The sequence below is a fragment of the Mauremys mutica genome, chromosome 2 (assembly GCF_020497125.1).
Source record: "Mauremys mutica isolate MM-2020 ecotype Southern chromosome 2, ASM2049712v1, whole genome shotgun sequence".
In the NCBI taxonomy this organism is placed as follows: Eukaryota; Metazoa; Chordata; order Testudines; family Geoemydidae; genus Mauremys; species Mauremys mutica.
Genome location: NC_059073.1, coordinates 76,150,287 through 76,172,656, shown reverse-complemented (window position 1 = coordinate 76,172,656; position 22,370 = coordinate 76,150,287). Strand labels below are relative to the sequence as shown.

At 40.7% G+C, this 22,370-nt stretch overlaps 1 protein-coding gene across 2 annotated transcripts in view; it reads left to right on the top strand.

Moving 5' to 3' along the window:
* The window catches only part of SPIDR (scaffold protein involved in DNA repair), a 330,087-nt gene that overhangs the window by 272,553 nt on the left and 35,164 nt on the right, over positions 1-22,370 (top strand). For both annotated transcript variants that reach the window (XM_045004445.1, XM_045004444.1), the window contains exon 11: positions 11,788-11,946. In XM_045004445.1, coding sequence (XP_044860380.1) covers positions 11,788-11,946 — 159 coding nt within the window. The remainder of the gene's footprint in view (positions 1-11,787; positions 11,947-22,370) is intronic.

Sequence of the window (22,370 nt, the reverse complement as noted above, 5' to 3'; positions counted from 1 at the left end):
CTCCCTGACTGCTGGAAGAGGGTTCCTCCGGTATGGGGGTGGGGCAAGGCTGTTTGATTTTGTGTAATTAGAAAGTTGGCAACCCTAGCCAGAGCAGAGCTGGGAGCGGACCAGGGCTGGGTGGTGCTCCCTCCATGGCCCCCATAGGGGACTGGCCTGGGTCCCGCTGTGTGCCCTCAGTGTTCCCCATACCCCCCCTCAGAGGGTGCAACCCACAGTTTGGGGACCTCTTCATTAGAGCCTCTCTGAAAAGTAAAGGAGTGGTAGAACCATGACTGCCCCTGCAGATACATACTCCTCAGGTTTCCTAATGGGGTGGGGCAGAATTTGTGTTCCACAGGAGCTTTGGGAGGCATTGTTCTCCATACTTCTCTCAAGAGGTTTAAAAAATAAATTAAATACAAAAGTATTTAAAAGCTCAAATCAGTAACAAAATGATTGTGTAAGCTTAAAACTTATTAATACATTTAAACATAAAAGATATGAAAATCTGCCTCACAGGTACTTATTTTCCAAGACCCAAAATGAGAGGTCTGGTTTTTCCCCCATGAACCATTGATGATATCATCCATTCTACTGCGTAGGAAACCCAAAATCCCAAACTAAAGACTAGTCAAATAAATATTTTTTTTCAAATCATATATATTTATGATTATAAGAAACCAAACAAATACTCTGTTAGTGATTTAGGATCTTAAAAACTTTTTAAATCTTGAATTTTTCTGTACAGTTTTAATTTCTTAGTGTCAGAGGTTGGGATTTCCTACTGAAAAGCAGTTACCCTGCAGAAGAGTACTCACCAGTAATAAGTAGTTAATAGGTATAACATGGTGGCTTCATAAAAACAAGATAATCAATTCCAGCTGTTTTTCTATTTAGTCATCCTTAGGATGCAAAATCAGGGACAGGACGAATTTACACAGTTAGCACGTATTGTGAAAAAGAGGAAAAGCAAGCAATTTATCAATTCATGGTGAGAAAACTACATACAATACACTCTCCCTCCCACCCCCACCCCCTTTCTTGTAAAGAACTGACTAACACAGCTACCACTGAAACCTGACTAAATCAAAGTTTGGGAAGAAAGGAATCTCATAGATACAGTATAGCATTTACCTATCCCGCAAAGATACCGTATGTAACAGTTTTTACCAATTTTGCTTGTTCATGACAGAAAAGTAGTAGTTAAATGAGAAAAATAACACACTGTGTTTGAGACTCCAAAAATAAAATATGCAAGAGAGGGAAAGGTCTTATTCAGTTTTTGGCATCATTGTGTTAAGTCAGTTTAAGCCAAGAGAGGTTGGTGTTCCTCACTGCCTGCCGATACTAGAAAGTTTACATACTTGATTATGTGTGGGTTTTTTTCCCCTTTGGAGGAAAAAAATCTGTATGAATTTTAGGGGAAAAATCTTTACTTTGCTATGCAGAAAAGATTGTTCTGTTAACAGCTCATCAAGAAAAAAAAGATAAACAGGATTAACTGTTTACTTTAAGTGAGGAGAAGTCTGGTTGTTTTTCAGAAGAAGAACACAATGTACTGTTGTATCTGGTTTCCAGAGTGGTGTTTATCATAATTCCTTGTGCTGTGGTTGGTAGAGTGCTGGGAAGGCACTCCGCCCACTCACAGCTCGCTGGCTTTCTCTCTCCCATTGAGGCCTCAGTACAGGATTTTGCGATTGAGTGAGCTGTCCTGTGTGATCTTTACTGCCTGTCATGAGCTGACATTGACCTAGAATAAAATAACAGGGGCCATTTCCTGGAATTCTCAATGGACTGCTGAGAATTGCTACCATAACTCTTGTAAACAGTCTATACACACACACTCTCCCTCACTTATACACACACCTATGAAATTGAGCCAATGAATGAGAGCAAAGAGAAAAACAACCAGGGGTGAAAAGAAACATCAGAAACCTCAAGGAAGAATTGAGTTGTATTTTTGCCAAACAAGGGTCCCCAGAAAGCCTTCACTTGTGATTTTCTTCGTTGCTGTTTTTTTTTCTGCTGCTTATTTTGATGAATAATAGATATAGATTTTAGTATTGTTTCAGTAGGGTGACGTTACATTAAAACTGTAGAAAGAATTTCTTCCTGAATGCAGCTCCATAAAAAATCTTGCAGTGTTATATTTCACTCACATTAACGTGTTCACTGAAGCAATGAATGTTTTATTTATCTCTTTTGCTTTATGTTACCAGGAGTACATTTTTGAATGCTCTATCACTCTTCAGAATGTGGGCTGTTCCCTTTCTTTGTTATTAAAGTTCATTTTGTATTGTATTTTATACATTCTTCTCACAGCCCGTTCATAGTCTATGTGGCTTAAAAATGAATCCACTATATCTACAAATGATACACCGTTGAAAGATTCAGTGATGCCACTAGTATTGCTACAGCATTCTTATTTTGTTTCAGTGGCTAGAATATTTGAAAAGTGCTTGCCATATGTATTATTAAAGGTACTTAAGTGTTCTCTCTAAGATGGTGCTGTATTTCAAAAAAGAATGGGCTTGAAAGCCTTTCACTTACAAAACTGCCCTTAATTTAAATGCAAGTTTAGTACATGAAGGGCTTGCATCAGGGTATGTCTTTCTAGGTACTTACATTGCCTCCATCCCCACAGTATCTGTGCTCTTCCTGAGCATTTATTCTCACAACACCCTTGCGAGGGAAACATTTCTATTCTCATGTTGTAGACAAGAAACTGAGTCACAGAGGGAATGTGACTTGCTGAGTGTTAAACAAACAACCTGTGCCAGAGCCAGGAGTTGAACTCTGATCTCTTTGGAATTGAGGGCACCCACCAGTGTGCAGAAGATCCTCTGTTAGCTCCCCATTGAAAAATGCAGTTGAACATTCAGACATTAAAAACAAAAAACAAACAAAAAAGCCCTTCGTATCAGTCTTATGTTGGTATGAGCCTACTCAGATTCATGGATAAAAGTGCTATTTAAGTGCCATGATGATGGTGATTGTATGTTAAATTTAGAATGTGATCTTCTCTTGGAGATTTCATATCACCCTAGATGGGTGGTGTTCATCTGAGTCTGTAGCTTTCTTCACCATAAAGTTTTCCTGTTGTTTAGTAAATTATTTTCTGTAGAAAAATGTTACCTGTTCTAAGCTGATCCATACAAACAAATCAGGTAATTGTTACGAGACTCCATATGGAAGGTCACCATAATTTAACATTACAGTATATGATGGGAGTCTGCATTTACTACTTTTTTTTAAATTACATTCTACCTATAGTTTACTGCCACAACAGTATTGGTGGCAGCAATTCTGAAACAAGGTGAAATGATCTCATGTTTATTTACTTATATCTACCCAGAATGCTCTTCTTGTTCTTAGTTATTTTATAGCAGTGCTGTTGCCTGCACTCCAAAAACAAATGGAAATGATTGAAGATGCTTATGGATGTAGTTTTTTCTCATTGTATAATTAAGACTTTACCCTGGTGATGTATTATGGATGGATCCAGGCAAATTACAGAAAGCTATAAAATAATTCTCTCTCTTTGGTCCCACTGGACTGTTTCCCCTGAAACTTCATCCAAGTTCTGAGATAAACATTTGAACAAATAACTATTTTCTTTACCCCTGCTAGCCCCAACGACAGCTTGCTGGGAATGTTTGTTTCTATTTGATGTAATTTTTTTGGCTGCAACTATTAATAGAATTATTTCAATATTCAGGAGTCCAAGACAACCAAAACAACCAGAAAAATGTAGAAAATATTTCCCAAATGCATCTCTGAAAGGGTTTGGAACTGTAACTTAAGCTTGATATTGAGCTTGGATAGATAACAGGAACGTCTTTTTATCATTTGTAAATGTTTGTTTTTTAAATAAAAAGGGATCTCACAAAACTTAGTTACTGGGTGACTGGGCAATAAACTGGCAGATGAAATTCAGTGTTGATAAATGCAAAGTAATGCACATTGGAAAACATAATCCCAACTATACATACAAAATAATGGAGTCCAAATTAGCTGGTACAACTTAAGAAAGCGATCTTGGAGTCTCATAGACTCATAGACTTTAAGGTCAGAAGGGACCATTATGATCATCTAGTCTGACCTCCTGCACAATGCAGGCCACAGAAACTCACCCATCCACTTCTATAACAAACCCCTAACCTATGTCTGAGTTATTGAAGTCCTCATTGTGGATATTTCTCTGAAAACATCTGCTCAATGTGCAGTGTCAGTCAAAAAAGCTAATAGAATGTTAGGAACCATTTTAAAATGGATAGATAAGAAGACAGAAAATATAATGCCTCTATGCAAATCCGTGGTGTACCCACACCTTGAATACTGCATGCAGTTTTGGTTACCCCATCTCAAGAAAGATATATTAGAATTGGAAAAGATACAGAGAAGAGCAACAAAAATTATTAAGGAGAGTTTATAAAGACTTTTCAGCGTGGAAAAGAGACAACTAAGAGGGGAAATGAAATCGTGACTGGTGTGGAGAAAGTGAATAAGCAAGTGTTATTTCCCCTTCACATTACACAAGAACTGGGAGACACCCAATTAAATTAATACACAGCAGATTTAAAACAAACAAAAGGAAGAACTTCTTCACACAATGCATAGTCAACGTGTGGAACTCATTGCTGGGGGATGTTGTGAAGGCCAAAACTATAATGGTGTTCAAAAAAGAACTAGAAAAGTTCTTATCTGTGAACATATAAAAGAGAAACAAACGTCAGGAGTTTAAGAATTACAGGAAAGTGAATTACAGAGAGTGTGGTTCAGTTAATTTAAAACAGTGCATTGGTGCTTTATTTAAAAAAACTGCATAGAAAAAATGTATTCTGTTGAAAATGATTGTCCAGTTCAAGTTCTGGAACCATTGCTTGTGTGCTTACAAATATAAATAGTCCATTTCTGTGCCACATGCTATCCATGGCCTGTTGCCTATGTTCAGCTCTCACCAGATATTTGGAGTGTTCCACGTTGACTGGGAAAATTTAAATTACTGTGCAGCTCCAGTCATGTGTATGTTTGGCATTAACAACATAGCCAGGCCACCACATGGCTCCTGCAGGCCTGTTCCTTCCTACAGAAGCAGTTTTTATCAGCTCCTTTTCCTCAAGGCACAAAAGCAGCAAAGAAGGCAGTGGAGGAGTAACATGGGTAGAAAAATGGAGAAAGGAGTCAGCCAGGGGAAGGTCATAGAAGTCCTTGTAGAAGATACATTTAATTTTCCAGGTATTAGCTGCACTTGTTGATGATTCTTTGAAGTGGGAGAAAAGGCCATTTTTTAAATACTGGCCATGAAAACACAAGTGACTAGATAAATGCAATAAATGTACAGAACCTGTAATTTTGGAATAAGGACACTGCAAAATGTGTCATTTACTTTGTTTAAACTTTCTGCTGTATGTATGCCTGGTGCGAAAGTAATTGCTAAGAATGTTTTAGTAAAACTTCTGGAGGTCTCTGCTACATGTTTGTTATTTAGGATGTTATTTCCCTGGCCATATCTGGTGTTCTGGCTGGGGTCCTGGATTTTATTCTCAGCTCAGCTGCGACCGTGCTGATTTGTGGACAGATAATTTAAACTCTAGGCATCGATTTCTCCATCTATAAAATGAGCACACTGCTATTTACTCTCCACTATCGAGTTCTTTGAGACCTGTGGATGAAAAAGGCAGTTTGGTAGCTAACTATTAATAGTATCTTCTTTTTTTATCAGTATCCTTCAAATTGTAGTTATTGCTGGTCTATAAAACATCCCTGTCTGTGGTGGCAACAAATGACGTGCATTTTAAAGGAGAACAGAACAGTCTGAGTCTGCAGTGGCAATAATACAGTAGAGATATACTATTTAAATGGAGGCATTAAGCAATTTGTGGTCCATTGAATATGGTATTTTTTACAGGAAAATCCCTGTGTTGTTACAGGGTAAACAAGCTGATCATGGTCCCCCAGTGTTTTCAGATCTGTAGGGTTGCACCTTTCTAATTGCTGGTAACTGGACCACTGCCCCGCCTCTTTCCCCAAGGCCCTGCCCCTGCTCCGCCTCTTCCCCCCAACGCCCTGCCCCCATCACTTGCTCCTCTCCCCCTACCCTTGCCCACCCCTATTGCTCACTGTATCATCTCCACCTCCCTCCCCAGCTGTGCTTCCTCTGCTCTGGTACTTGGAGGGGAGCTGTTGCAGCCTGACAAGAAGGTGGCCCTGGCTGAACAGGGGCTGGCGCAGATTAATGACCCAGTGCCTCCCCCTGCCCTGCAGTAACTGGACTTTTGGTGTTCAGTCTGAACGCTGCCAGGTGCCCTTTTCGACCAGACTTTCCGGTTGAAAACTGGGCACCTGGCAATCCTAAATGGTATCCTGACACAGAAGCCAAAAACCAGACTGTCTGGGTAAAACCCGGATGGGTGCCAACCCTATCTATGTCTCTGGTTCTGATTTTTCCAACAATGACAGGTACAATTAGCAGAATGACTGCTTCATTTGCACGATGGTGGGCGGCTTCTTGTGTGCATGTGTGAGGTTCAAATAAGTTAAATCCAGCTTGGGTGATGTCCTGAAGGTTACAGTGTGAATCTAAACTATGTTTACAGGAGTTAAGGAGCTCCACCTTGAGACTTGACTAGACAAGTTGCTGAATTGGAATTGTGTAGGCAGTGTTGTGCCTGTGGTGATTGAGAGAGAGGGGAGTGTTTTTAGGTGTGCTTTGTCTCTGCTAGGAGCACTCAAAAGTAGATAAGAAATTGTAAAGATGCTGCCCATGGGAGCCAGCTGAGGTCACTCAATTAGGGTGAACTGCAAGCGGAACAAGGCAGACAAACCCCAAAAGCTGGTGGATATTCCAGTACTTAGATTTACCAAGCCAGCATAAGACTGCTTCTGTAGTACCTCACTGGTTACTCAGAAGTCCAAACAACGCAATTCCCTTAAAGTACCCAGCCTCAGGCCTCCATCCAGACACACGTGTCAAACATATGATGATAAATTCTGAAAATCATATTTCATCATATAAAAGATTATTCCAAATCCTCCTGATTCCAAAGGACCAAGCCCCAGACCCAGATCAAATGATAACTTATATCTTACCCAAAATACACGCTTATAGTCAGTTCTTGTTAACTAAACTAAAATTTATTAAAAAAGAAGAGAGAGAGAGAGAGAGAGTTGGTTGAAAGATCAATATACATACAGGCTTGAGTTCAATTTCTTGAGGTCCAGATACATAGCAGAGGTGAGCTTGTAGTTGCCAAAAGTCCTTTTATAAATAGTCCATAGGTTATAGTCCAATGTCCATATTCAGGGTGACTCCAGTCAGTGCCTGGGGATCTCAATCCTTATGGCTTAAGGTTTCCCCCTCTTCAAACCCAAAGCAGATCTGAGATGAAGAAGGATCGTGTCCCAGGGTTTTTATACATTTCCTGCAGCTTTTTGGCCTGAGGAAAAAATAGGCTTAACTTTCCTTCTCCTAAACATCATGGCAATTAGCACAGGATAATTTATCCATTAAACAGTTCAGATACAGGTTACCACAACCTTCAAAGAGATATATAGACAATAATACTATTTCACTCAAGTGTCTTCCTAAATATTAATATAAGTATTAATAGCGTAGCTGAAGTCGGTGTATCTTAGGTTGATTTACCTGGCCGTGAGGACGGCGGCGCGTCGACCACTGCCGCTCCCCCGTCGACTCTGCTTCTGCCTCTTGTGCGTGGTGGAGTTCCGGAGTCGACGGCAGAGCGATCAGGGATTGATTTTATCGTGTCTACACTAGACGTGATAAATCGATCCCCGATAGATTCCCCAATAGCTCAATCACTACCTGCCGATCCGGCGGGTAGTGTAGACATACCCTTAGTTAAGTTCTGTTTATGACAAATCTGCTGCGTATTTCTACATGATGTGGAGACAGGCAACTGCAGCATCTTCATTCAGTGCCGCCTTGCTCTCCAACCTCAGTCCTCTCCTCTCCTCTCCTATGCTAGGCATATTTTTCAATACACTGTTCATCTCACTGGCAGAGATGGTGGAGGTAGTTGTCAACTGTGGAATGATTAAGCACCAGTGGGTTCTACTCATGCCCATCCTTCCAGAAGACTTAAGTGCAAGATACGAGGCAGCGCCATAGATGTATGGTATGTTTCACGTATAATTAAAAAGAAGAAAATGGAGTTTTACTCCTTCACTGTGAAGGATGTCTAATTAGGAGGAGCACAACAGTGCAATCCTGTAATCGTCTTCGCATTTCCAGTGGGAAATATTTAGTCCTTAATATTACGTCAGTCATAAAAATAATGCAAAGTAATAAACCTCTCCTACTCCCTCCCCCATCCCCCAGGGCTTTTAGGAAATTAACAAAATCTTCCCAAGGTTTAAAATAACTCATTGTGTCCTTACATTTTAAAAAAAAGTAACTGATTTAAGCTCTGCTTCATTTCTTATCAATCCCTGCCCTTGCCCCCTTTGCTCTTATCAATGAGTCAGACCTCACTTCTTTCTTAGTTGTCTTCATGCCATCTCCCATGTCACCCTCTGGGATAGAACTAACTCTGTTCAATCTCAACAGGAGTCTTTTTTTTCCACATCCCTCCTTTAAATTCAGTACTTCTGTAGGGCCACAAATGCTAAACCTTATGGACTATTCTAGTGCATTCCTTTTATAAGAATCTCATCTGTCCCAAATGATTTGATTTTTATAAGTGGTTGATTCTTGCAAGTGGAGTATTTTAGTTAGTATAGGAATGATTTTGTCCCAGTGGATTTGATCACTATATGCAATTGATTCTTCTGTCAGTGAGTCTTATAAATTGAGTGCACTGTATTTTGAAAAAGAGGATATAGGCCCCCATCCCCACAACACACACACAGACACCACTGATTAATAGTAGTGTTTTTTCATTTATATAGTTCAGGAATATGTATAGCAACAAACAAGTGTTAAACATTTATTTAGAAAATGTACAATATTAGTCACGCTGTTAATGCATATTGCATTTTATGGAGAAATGGATTTGTGGTAAATACATTGCTGAATTTTCATACATGTGTAACAATTAGATTTTGGATTATATATTTGGACTCTTGTAATTTAGGTTTCAGGTTTGTTCCGCATAGTGGTTCCAAAGATAAATTGGTATAAATTGTTGTTTAATTTTGTATATATTGTTTGATTGAGAACTAAATTTTGAATGTATCTGATGAAACGTGAGCCAACATTATAATATGAGAAAATGATGCAAATTCAGAATTTATTTCAGAAAACTAAAGTAAATAGAATCCTCTATATCCTCATGCATCAACATCCTCAAGGAGCCACTAGGCTGCATCCGTTCATGGTGGTGCTGGTAATAGTGTATGAATAAATCTGTAAGAACTGAGCCAGCTGCACCTGAAATGACTTGAAGAGTTCTATAAATACGTTTCTGGGTCCTGTTGTGCTGCTAGGTTGTTTTTGTTGTAGGAGTGAAGAGGAAAATTGATTGTCATTAATTAGATACTTGTAGGATTAGACTGATTTTTCTGTCCTTGCACAGTGAGATGCTGGGTCTATGATCAGTACAATCTCAGGTTTTTTCATTATATCACTTGTACTTGCAAAAAGGTTTTAAGGAGGTGAATATTTTTTGTGATGTCCTCAGTCGTGTTGTTAGTCTGTGATGTTCCTTATCTTGAGTTCCAATCTGGAATTCAGTTTTGCAAATAAATCGATGTGCTAATCTCAGTTTAGATTTGTGTATACTAGCGTAATCCTAACCACTGTTTGGTGCCCCCAGCATATTTGTAATAACCCACATGCCCACTTACACACATTCTCCCAATAATGTAAAATCAATCTCATAGGCATTTGGATTAGACTCCTGGTGAGCAAAGATACTGTTTGTGCATCTCTACTGTACCGGTAGATGCAGTACTATTGTGGATTGGATTGTTGGTGTTATAGCTCCAATAGTACAATTCTCCCACTACCATTCCACATCCATCATTGCTCATGCAGCCTGTCCGGTATACTTTATGCACTTGACTATACATGGGTCAAGTTTGCTAGAAGCCACTTGTCTGTAAAAATAACACTGCACACAATGTGGGGCTCATTTGTGCACTATATTGTAATGATCAACTTCTTCAGCAGCAACTGAGTTCATTTTGCTTCAGCCACTAGACTGTTTTAAGCCACTGGCCTTAATATGAGCATGCTGCCATTTGGCCTGATGCTGACTTGCAGGCACTGAAGTCGATCTCGAGAAATGAGAATATGCAGTGCGTCTTAAAAGAACATTGGCATCACCAAGTGTCTGAGGTAATAGCTGAGATGGACCTCACTTGGGGTGGCAAGCAAGTTCTGTGAAAAGAGTGACTGTCGATAAAAATAGGTCCAGGGTGGAACAAAAAACGTATCTGTTTTTTGATAGGCTGGACCAAGTCCTTGGTATGCAGCCCAATATGTTTCTGGGTAGCGTGGAGGCTCCATGTATAGCATGAGTGAGAGATGAAGAGAAAGCTGATTCCATGGATCCAGAGGGATGAGGAGCTGAACTAAGAGATACCTGACTCTGTCTACCATTCACTGGTTGCAGTCCTTTCTCTGTGTTTGGATCTTTTTAAAATGGGTTTGTGCTCTACCAGTGGAGGATCTTCAAGAATGGTGCTAACATGCTTGACCTACAAGGAGATTTCACAGGAAGCCCCTCTAAAATCTCTTGAAGCAGTGCCTGCATTTTTTAAATTTATCTTAATTCTACCTTCTGTCACACCTCTCAAGTTTCCTCCAAAAAAGAATCAAGTGTCTCCAGATGTTGGAGGCATCTACGCTGTCTGCAAGGATGCTCCGTAACTCCTTTCCATCTTGAAAGGTCTCTCCTTGCTCAATCCTTCCCCCCCTCCCCCCCCCCCCAGCAGTGAAGCCAGTTTTGTATCCAGCAGCCCCGTTCACCTACTCTTCTATGACTCATACTGTCTTATCTGCTAATCTCTGATGTGGAACCTTGTGATGAAATACCTTTTTGAAAATCTAAATATACTTGATCCACTGACTCTTCCTTATATACCATGACAGTGATATCTTCAAAGAACTCCAGCAGGTTAGTTAAGCATGACTTCCCAAGCTTGATTCCATGTGGGCTGTCCTTAATCACACTGCTTGTTTAGGGGTACTCTTACCACATCCCTGAAGATAGTTTCCAACTGTTTCTATACAACAAACGTTAAACTCACTGATTTATAGTTCTGTGTTTTGTTTGTTTTTTATTCATTTATTTAAATAATTGGGTTGTGTTTGCCACTTTCTAATCCTCTGGATCACTCTGATTTCAATTAAATTAAAAAAATATATCCAACAGTTTCCTTTTTCTTGAGTCTTGCTCATCTCATCAAATCCAGTGTTTTATTTAAGTGGATCAAATATATAATCAGTTGTGTTATCTGTGTATACCGTCTATCAGTTCTAGGAGATTCATCCCCACTTCGGGCAGATCTATACTCTTTAGTTATAGACACAGGAACAAAGTATTACTTATCTACTGTTTCCTAATCTCCAATGTAAATCCTTTAATTCCATTTTCACTTGTTCTCTATAGCTTTTATCCTTTGTCTATTACAAATATATTTGAAAAAATCTAGTGCTATTGTTGTTTTAATGTATTTATTTGTCCCAGAGCCCATTATATGCACAGTGCTTTAAAAGCATTTTAGGCTAATTCCTACTCTGAGGAACTCACAATCAAGTTTTCTGCAATTTGTTATCTATTGTTTCGTAATTGTGAGCAATTTGCTAACAGAGAAACATTAAACATTGTTTTGCAGATTATGCCTCCTTGTTCAGGATGCCTACGGAATGTTCAGTGAAGTGCAGTTGCAGACCCCCTGTTCTTCAGAGGACATTGAACAGCATAGCAGGAGATGGGAAGGAAAATCCTGCACGTTAGCTGGAATAAGAATTTTGCAGAGAACCACAAGGGGAAGGTAAGAACAATCCCCTGAAAAAATATGCTGTGTACTGTGGCAGAGGTGATGTAATTTTATTTAGTTAAGGATCAAGATACTTTGGAACACAAGGCAGACTTTGTTTGATCTGGTATAATAATCACCATTTGTAGAACGCCATGCAGGTAACAAAGCAATAAAGAAAAAGTATAATATTTGAACAGCTATACTCAATCAGCATAAGCAAGTTTAGATAATATTAAGTATTTCCCAGGAAAAGGGGTGGAGGAGGAGGAGAAGCAAGCTCATCATTGTTTGCATTACATTACAAATAGTTTTCCTCACATCTAACAAGATTCAAAGACTCAAAAAGACAGATAAGATCTTCTAGATAATGTAGTCCATCTCCTTCCCATTACAGGAATGGCCTGTACAGTACATTTTCTAAAATTTTGTCCAGTTTGGTTTAAAATGTCTCAAGCACTGCAGTTTCTTTTAGTATAAAAAGGCCTTTTCAGTTTTGCTTACGTTGCTTTGAAAGGGGTTTAAGCAAAACCAGGGGAAAAAATCCCATTTGCAGTCCAGAATAAGCATGTCCACAATGAGAGTTATTCCAGTATAACTATATTGGTTTAACTATACTGGTAAAATTATACCAATATAACTGATAAAACTTTCCTATGTAGACACTTCGTAAGAAAAGACTGTAGCAAGAAATCTGGAATACAAAATTAACCTATGGTACCTGGCTTAGTTTTGCTAATTGTGTGTAATTTATTTTATTTTTCAATGTAAATGTCTGTAATCAGTTACAGAAAACTTATTTTAATGAGATTTATTGTTTTGTGGAATAGCTTCTCAAGGGAAGTGGTGTAAGAGTGTCCACAAGGGGACATATGCCAATATAACTATATCAGTTTAAATTCTCACTCTATCTTATACCAGTATAACTTTCCCATGTAAACAAGCCTTTAGCATTAGTGCAGGTACAAATATTTTTGATGAAAATTTTTTCTGTTGAAAAATGACTATTAGTTGAAACTGAAATGTTTCATGGAAACATCCGTTTCTGTAACAGTTTTGTTTGGAAGATTTCTCAGATCCAGCTCATGAGAGACAGAAAGAGAGACTTTAAAAGCTTTTAAAATGTCAAATTTTCATTCTGTATCAAAATAAAAACATTTTGAAACACTGAAATGTGTCATGAAATAGAATTGTTGTTTTCTGGCCAGACTATTTAATATAGTTTTCTTCATCTGCGCCTGAAACACCTTTTGTCCCCTTTTATTACTCTGTACCTGTTAGTGCAGTATTAATTTTTGGATCATCTACTTGGATTATTTATGTATCTTAAAGAACAAATGCTTCTCATTATTCATAGTTCATGATTTTGATTTTTTTTTAGAAGTTACATATTTTCCAAAGAAATTATGGCTTTGGACTGTTGGATACAAATGTAGCCTTATAACTGGCTGTTAGTGAGTCTCAGCACTGCCTAGTAAATAAGAGACAGACTTTTAAAAAATTTAAATTCTATTTCAGAGCAACAGTAACTCACTTCTGGCTGCCCTGAGGAGGGTCAGACAATACAGTAGAGCTGGGGAAAAATTTTCTCACACGACTATTTTTCACTGAAAAATGCAGATTTTGGTCAACCAAAACAGTTTGCAAATTTGCATCAATTTCAGCAAATTGTTTGTCAGGAAAAACAAAAAAAACCCAAAATGTTGAAACAGTTTGTATAGTCATTTCTGAAATGAAATATTAAGACATTTTGTTTTAGAAAAGTGTCTTGGTTTTGAATTTTGCTCAGTATTGTTTTAATTTTTAAGTTTAAGAACCTCAAAATGAGCACAATATTTCATTTCAGGTTGACCTAAACATTTTGGGTTGACCAATAATTTTTTTTCCCGGATCTGCACCCAAACCAAACATTGTTATTCAAACAGCCCTCCTATGCAGTGCTTAAAACACTAGTGGCTGGTCTGGGCTAGTGCTGCTGGAGCTGCATTGGTGGTAACAGGAAAGGAATGAGTTACCTAGGGAGGTGGTGGAATCTCTTTCCTCAGAGGTTTTTAAGGTCAGGCTTGACCAAGCCCTGGCTGGGATGATTTAGTTGGGGATTGGTCCTGCTTTGAGCAAGGGGTTGGACTAGATGACCTCCTGAGGTCCCTTTCAACCGTGATATTCTGTGATTCTATGAAGAAGGCTAATGTAAATCCAGGGATAGCTAAAATGATTTGCAACATGGCTTCTCTGTCCAATGTTTAAATTATGCTTTATTCCAGCGGTTCTCAAACTTTTTGCAGACCCCCAAGCCAGCTTCTAATTTTCCCTGGGGGTGCTCAACCCCAGCTCAGCCCCAGGCCCCGCCCCCACTCCACTCCTTCCCCCAAGGCCCCACCTCCGCCCCATCTCTTCCTGCCCCTGCTCTACCCCTTCCCCACCTCTTTCTGTGCCTCATTCCCTGCTGCTCTCCCTCCCTCTCAGCACCTCTGGCACACAACGGAATAGCTGTTCCACAGCATGCAAGAGACACTGGGAGGGACAGGGAGGATTTGATCAGTGGGACTGGTGGCACTGGACATAACTCACGGACCCCTAGAGGTCCACAGACCACAGTTTGAGAACTACTGCTTTATTCTAAAAATTGTTTCTTTACATTCATGTTTCTGTCATCCGTGTCCCTAGCCACGACTGTTTCAAATGCTGCAGGAAATGCCAAAAGGTGACTCTTAAGGTGCTGGTTTCAGGAAAACCATCAATGGATTCTAAAATGGATGTAACGGAATAAAGTATGAGGAAAAATATTTTTTTCTCTCTGCCCCTCTTCACCTTTGGGGCATGAGAGTCTGGAGTAAGCCAAAATGGGTGATAAGCATCAACATGTCTCTGTTGTCCCACAATCCCAAGGACTGGAATCTCACTAAATACTCAGAATGCTCTCTGGTCCCTTAGCCTTGGGTGTTTGGTAGACAAGATTTTTCTTTACAGTCTGATAAGCATGTGCTTACTTTAAGGACCAATATTTAGCCTACGTTCAGAAGGCAATAAAGGGTATTTTAGACTCTGACCACAGACTGCTAACTAGTCTGAATGAATTCTGGGGATGGTGGGCCTGGCATGTTAGGGTGGGGCAGAGGGAACCATATTCCCTTCTGTTAGGGGACATGAATGCTCTGGAAGAGAAGGTGTCTGAGAGCTCACACAAATGAGTCATATCCTGACCCAGAGCAGCCCATGCAGAGCTTGACCATTGGGATTATGATGGTTGTTGCTGTAGGGCTGCAGTAATCCCCATGCAGTGCCATTGTGGGGGAAGAGGGAAGAGGTTGGTTACAGGGTCTCCCAGTATTGTTTTTTGAAGGAGGTCACTGGGGGCTCTCTCTCCACTTCTCTGATGTTGGGGTTGGGATGTGCCTTTGGTTAAAAGGACAATCTAGGGCTATGCAGTTCATTTAGGCCCTGTTCTAAAGCCCCTTGTAGTTAATGGAAGGATTCCCATTGGACTGGTTTAGGATTGGGAGCCTAGTGTCTACAAGGAACACCTTCTGCAAGGCTCTCACAGCAATGAACCTTTTCGGCTGTCAGGACATGAAAGGAAGAAATGTCTCCCCTGACATCATTGTCCAGTATCTGGCTGCCCTATATGGCAGATTGATAGTGTGAAGTCACAGAGAAGCTGTCGTGACTTACTCAGTTTATACAAGTCATTACTGTAGAAGCTGGATTAATAGCATGTGGTTCGGTATCTGTTTCCTCACCATCTTTTTCCTCTCCACTATTCTCATTCACATTAGTCCACCAACCCTCCCTGCGCCTCTCTTCCCTGACCTGCACATTTTGCATCAGCCTAACAGAGACTAAAGTATGTGTATATTCTATATTTCTCAAACCACCCCTGCCCCCCCACTTGCTAATCTTATACATTTAGTCTCTTGGGAAAGGAGAAGTGAGATTGCCTCAGGTTTCCTTAGGGATGTAGATAGCAATTTCCAAGTGGTACACATTCCAGCCTATATGTCACCTCCCCTCTATCGTATACTCCACATTTTCCAAGATAGCTTCAGTATGATTACTAACCAAGTAGATACAGTTATGGGTAAAGATTGAGTAGTGTGTTCAATAAAAGGTCGCATGAGGGGGAAAAATAACTTGCAAATTGCCTATGAAGTGCTTCCTTACTGGAAGTTAAAATTGTATGCTGTGATGTACATGGTGCTTGTCTGTCTACGCTTATGGATTTCTCTGTGTTGGTACTTTAGTTCTGATTGGTGTTGGAAATAAGGTGTACATTTTTAATAGTGAAGGTAATTAATCTTTGGAACAATTTGCCCACGGATATGGTGGATTCTCCATCATTAACAATTTTTAAATCAAAATTGGAATTTTTTTTTTAGAAAGATATGCTCTAGTATAAAAGGAAATATTTTGGGGAAACTCTGTGACCTCTTTTATCAGGAGGTCAGACTAGATGATCAAAATGGTCCCTTTTGGCCTTGAAATCTGTGAATACATACAATAAATTCTCCTTTAGTAGTTTATAAATCTTTTTACCTGGTCAGGGAGGCACTAAGTGACTTCACGATGACAATTCCAAAAGCAAACTATTAGTTCTTTTTCAAGTAGTATCCTTATGGGTGCTCCACTCTAGGTGCGCTTGCCCTCCGTGCACCTTTGATCAGAGATTTCTCATCTGTTTGCCCCGTGCACGGATGTTACTCGGTCTTGTGATCCATGCAGTTGTGATATAACACTGCATGAGCTGCAGGAAGCGACGCGGACTGGAGGATGTGCTGGCCACTGCTTCCTGCAGCCCTCATTGGCCTGGAGTGGCGAAATGCGGCCACTGGGAGCTGCGATTGGCTGAATCTGCGGACACGGCAGGTAAACAAACCGGCCCAGCCTACCAGGGGGCTTACCCTGGCGGGCCACATGCCAAAGGTTGCCAATCTCTGCTGTAGGGCATACCCTGCTAGGAGGGGTACAGAGGAACATTGAGGAGTGTGCAGTAGGGCCTAAGCTAGCCCCTACCAGGGGCAAGGAGGGAACACCACTCAGCCCCACTCTGCCCCCAGCCCAGCTCCAGCCACAGCTCCACTCAGCCCCCTGTCCACCTCCAGCCAAGCTCAGCTCAGCCCTCATCACTCTCTACCCCCGGACCAGCTCCGCCTCTAGCCCTAGCTCCTCCTTCATCCCCAGCTCTGCCTTCAGCCTAAGCTCCTCTGCTGAGCCAACTGAGCAGTAATAGAGGAGTGGCGTGGACAGATTCCATTACTGGTAAGGGGGGCACAACAGGAAAAGTTTGGGCACCACTTCTATAGAGGCCCCTTTCCAGAAGTCTCTGAAAAGATGGATACCACTCATGAGAGACAACCTCAACCACCATCCATGCATGCCTCCACCACGCCATTTGCATCACCTCAGGGACTCTTGAACAGCCTATCTCCATCAATTTTCTAGGGCCTTAAGCACCACCCATCACAGAGATAGACAACGTTCATCACCTTCCCTCTATAGGAGTCCGGAACCTCAGGGAGAAACCTGTGAGAAACAGGAAGCTAGAGCTGATGAAGATATCTCTCCACTGCCCAACATCTCTTCTTTGTCACCTGATGAAGGAGTTATGCCACTTCCTCCATCCCTACCAAATGATTTTAAACAGTTTCAGCAATTCATCAAGAGAACTGCGGACTCTTTAACCTCCTCAAGAGGGATCTGCAAAGAACCACATCATAAGCTCCTTGACATCCTCCATATAGCTTCATCTGCTGCATTGCCTTGCCAGTTAACCTTTGCAAGGTCCAGCAGGGCTTCGTTATCTGGTACACCCCGGCCTCAATTCCATCTACATGCAAGAGAGTGGATAAGAAATATTATGTCCCATATAAAGACTCACACATTTTATTTTCTCATCCCTCTTCTAACTCTTTGGTGGTTCATGTGGTTAATGAATGTGGAAGGTAGCTCCACGCTAAATATTTGCCCTATGACAAGAATCATAAGCACCTAGACCTGTTTGGAGAAAAAATCATATTTGTCAGCTACTTTACAATTCAGAATTGCCACTACCAGATATTAATGGCTAAATATGATCATACAAATTATCCCAAGCTGAGTTCTTTTATTGAGCATCTACCAGCTGAACATACCGAGCAATTTCAGGCAATTATTGTAGAAAACCAGTGGCTCACCAGAAGATCTCTGCAGGCCTCCCTCGATGCTGCTGATATTGCCACACATTCAATCTCTACAGCTGTAGTTAGGAGGCGGGCCTCCTGGCGACAGCTTTCAGGATATCCAAAGGAGGTCCAAAATATGGTTGAAGCCCTTCTTTTTGATGAGGTATTAAACTGTTCGACTGCAGCACGGACGAATTGCTACGCATGCTAAAGGACTGCAAGGCTACAGTATCTGTACACCTGCCCACAAGAGAGAGGTTTACTAAGACCCAGACAGCGGAAAAATCCTGTCCGCCCAATTATCGAGCTCCCAGAGATCATACGGACCTCAACACAAAAGTTACCTCTCTTCTGCCTGCCAACTCTCTCCTTCCCCGTTCCTCTTCAGGGACCCCTCTCATGAGAACCAGCTTCGACAAGAAATAGACTCTCTCCTACTCTTGGGTGCTATAGAACCAGTTCCCAGGCAGCACAGAGGGAAGCAGTTTTATTCCAGATATTTCCTGGTTCCAAAAAATAATGATGGTGGGAGACCCATCCTAGATTTAAGGTTTATATGAAGGTTCAAAAATTCAAAATGGTGATTCAAAATTCAAAACTGCAGCAGTAATTCCATCACTGGACCAAGAGGATTAGTTCTCAGCCCTACACCATCAGGATGCATATTTCCATATAGCGATCCACCCATTTCACAAACAGTTCTATCTTTTACTGTTAGGACCATTTTCAGTACAGATTGCTCTCTTTCAGCCTGTCATCTGCCCCAGGGGTCTTTTTGAAGGTTATGTCAGTAGTAGCAGCACACCTCTGCAGAAAAGGAATTCTGTTCCCTTACCTAGATGATTGGCTTCTGAAAAGTCACTCCTTGGATGTAACCTCACGGGCAACTTGTGTCGCTGTAGACCTCTTCATCAACTTGGGCATACAATTGAACATTCAAAAATCCACCTTGACTAGTGCAAAAGTTAGAATTCATAAGCACTTATCTAAATTCAATAGAAGCAAGAGCCTGCCTCCCAATGTACAGATTCATGGCCATATCCAACATAGTACAATCCAGATCAACCCTCAGACCACAGTCAAGAACTTCTGGGGCACATGGCAGCTGGCTCTTTTGTTATAGACCATGCAAGACTCTGAATGCATTGCCTTCATGAGTGGCTCAGAACTGTTTATTCACTGAACAATCACAGTCTAACTACACTACTGTCCATACCTACCTGTGTGAAGGAATCACTCAGCTGGTGGAAATACCCTCAGAATGTGCATGAATCCCTTTCACTCACCCACCCCCAACAGTGTCATAATGATGGATGCATCCCTGCTAGGGTTGGGAGCACATCTGGACACTCACACAGCCCAAGGCAGGTGGATGCCTCAAGACACCACTCTGCACATCAACCTCCTGGAACTCAGGTATGCCTGTCTCCAGTTTTTATCACTAATTAGGGATAAACACACAAAGGTCCTGATGAATAACATACCATGTATGTTCTATATCAAGTGACAAGGAGGGGCAAGATCCCCCTCTCTGTGTGCTGAGGCTGTCAAGTTTTGCAGTCGGTGCATGGCCAGTCAGATTGCCATCACAGCAGCTTACCTTCTAGGAGTTCAGAATGTGACCGCAGGCAAACTCAACAGGCACTTCTCTGAAGACCATCCATCATACTACACCACATATTCCAGCAATGGTGCACCCCGCCAACATACCTATTCACAATGGCAATGAACAAGAAATGTGCCCAATTCTGCTTCAGAGGTGGGCTGGATCACCATTCCTTGGGGGATGCCTTTCACCTTCAGTGGTCATTGGGTCTACTGTATGCATTTCCCCCAATTCCTCTAATATCCAAAGTTCTACTCAAAATAAAAAAGGACAAATCCAGAGTTATTCTAATAGTTCTGATCTGGCCCAGACAAACATAGTTTCCTTACCTGATAAAGCTAGCCATTTACTCACCAATCACTCTCCAAGCCATTCCTAATCTCGTTTCCTAGGGAGGTGGGAAGATCTTTGACCCCAATTTTGGACTTCTTCATCTCAAAGCATAGCTGGTAGATGGTCCATGGGATTAGAAACAACCTGCTTAGAGGAAGTAAAGAGAGTGCTATTACACAGCAGAAAACAGTCTGCATGCTACATTTACTTACAAAATTGGACAAGATTTGCCTGCTGGTGTGACTTCAGACACATTCCACCAACAACCTCATTGCTGCCAGGTCTACTGATCTATACCCTAGAACTAAAAAATAGGAGCCTGTCGGTGAGCTCCATTAGAATCCACCTGACAGCTATCTTGGCTTTCCATTCTCCTATCAAAGGTTATTCCAGATTTGCCCACCCAATGACAATGAGTTTCCTCAAGGGGCTTGGAAATATTTTTCTGCCAATCAGGAGTCCTACTCCAGTTTGGGACCTCAGTATGGTCCTTAAATGCCTTTCAAGATCACCATTTATACCAATGGCTACCTGCTCACTGTTCAATTTATCAATTAAAATAACATTTCTGATAGTCATCACTTTGGTTCAATGCTCTGGGAAAATAGGGGCCCTTATAGCATTTCCCCTTTTTACAATATTTTTCAAGGACAAGATCACATTACAACCACATCCCAAGTTTTTAACCAGAAATATCTTCTGAGTTCCATGTTAACCAACCCATTCACTTTCTGATCTTCTATCCTAAACCTCACCTAGGCAAAGAAGAGGCGCTGTTGTACATGCTTGATGTCAGGAGAGCCCTGGCCGCCTATCTATATTTGTCTTGATTTGCAGACAAAAAGGTCTGCAGTCTCTAAACAAACACATTTCAAATGGATATCTGATTGCATTAGTTCTTGCTATCAATCTTGAAATATCCAAGCACCTTGCACATACAAATTCACTCTACAAGGTCTATTTCTAGCTCTAAAACCTTTCTCAAAAATGTTCCCATTATCGAAATATGTAGAGCTGTGACTTGTGTCTCTATACATACCTTTGCTGAGCATCATGCAGTAACTCATGACTGTGCTTTTGATGCTGCATTCAGCTTGACTATACTTTCTTGGTATTGGACTCAATTCTGAAGCCCCCTCTTGCTTAGATGGAACTGCTCCATAGTCACCTAGTGTAGGGACACTACTTGAAGAAGAAGAAATGGTTACTCACTCTGTTCAGGAACCATGGTTCTTCGAGATGTGTCCCCCTATTGGTGCCCCACTGCCCGCCTTCCGTCTCTGCTTCAGAGTTCTTTGCTATAGAGCTTCTCGGTAGAGAAGGAACTGAGGCTGGTTCACCTGCATAGTGCTATATAACAATGTCAGGGAGCATGAGACTGAGTAATACACATATGTGGGCTGGACGCACATTGCTATGAGAACTCTCCAATCAAAGGCGCAGGGGGCACAAGTGTAAGTAGCGTGCAGCACCCATAAGGGGACACATGTCAAAGTACCTCAGTGACTACACAGGATGAGTAACCATTTCTTCTAGTTATTCTTTCTCGGAATATAAAAGCATAGTCAACAAAACAAAGACAAATTTTAAAGTGGTAAAAAGAAATACTTTAACATGATCCCTAACTAGCCTGGAAACTTGCTTTAAAAGATATAATTGATGCTGAAAGCTTAGCACGGTTCAAAAAAGGATTAGACATTTCTATAGATAATGCAGATCTCCACAGTTACATTAATTGATGGGGTTTGGGAAGAAACTTTTCTTATGGCAGTTTGTTCCATAATTGTTCACTCCAGGGTTTCTTGCATCTTCCTCTGAAACATCTAGTCCTTCTGTCTGTGTCAAAGGCTGGATGCTGAACTAGCTGGTCCCATAGTCTGTTATGACAATTCGTATGTTCCGAAGTTGTTGTAAAGTTTACCTCATTGATGAGTGAAATCCTGGCTCCACTGAACTTAATGGGATTTTACCCCGTGTTTCCAAATAGAGCTGTGCAAAAAACTGGTTTTGTTGTTCACTGGCTGTTTTGAGGGAAAAAATCTTTTTGGGTTGACCCAGAACAAAAAATCAAAATTTTCAGTGAGTCAAAAAGTGAGGGGAAAAAATAATTTTGGGTCAAACAAAACATTTGACCTAAAATAAAGTGTTTGGTTTAGTTTTTGAGGTCTTATAAAAATGTATTTTTAAAAAAAATTAAACCACCTTTTTTGTTTTGAATCAAAAAATCTAAATGTTTTATTTTGAAAATGTCAAAACAAAATATTTTTTTTTATTTATTTATTTAATCACTGAAACAATTTGGTGAATGCAACACAAATTCAGAAAATGTTTCAGTCAACCCA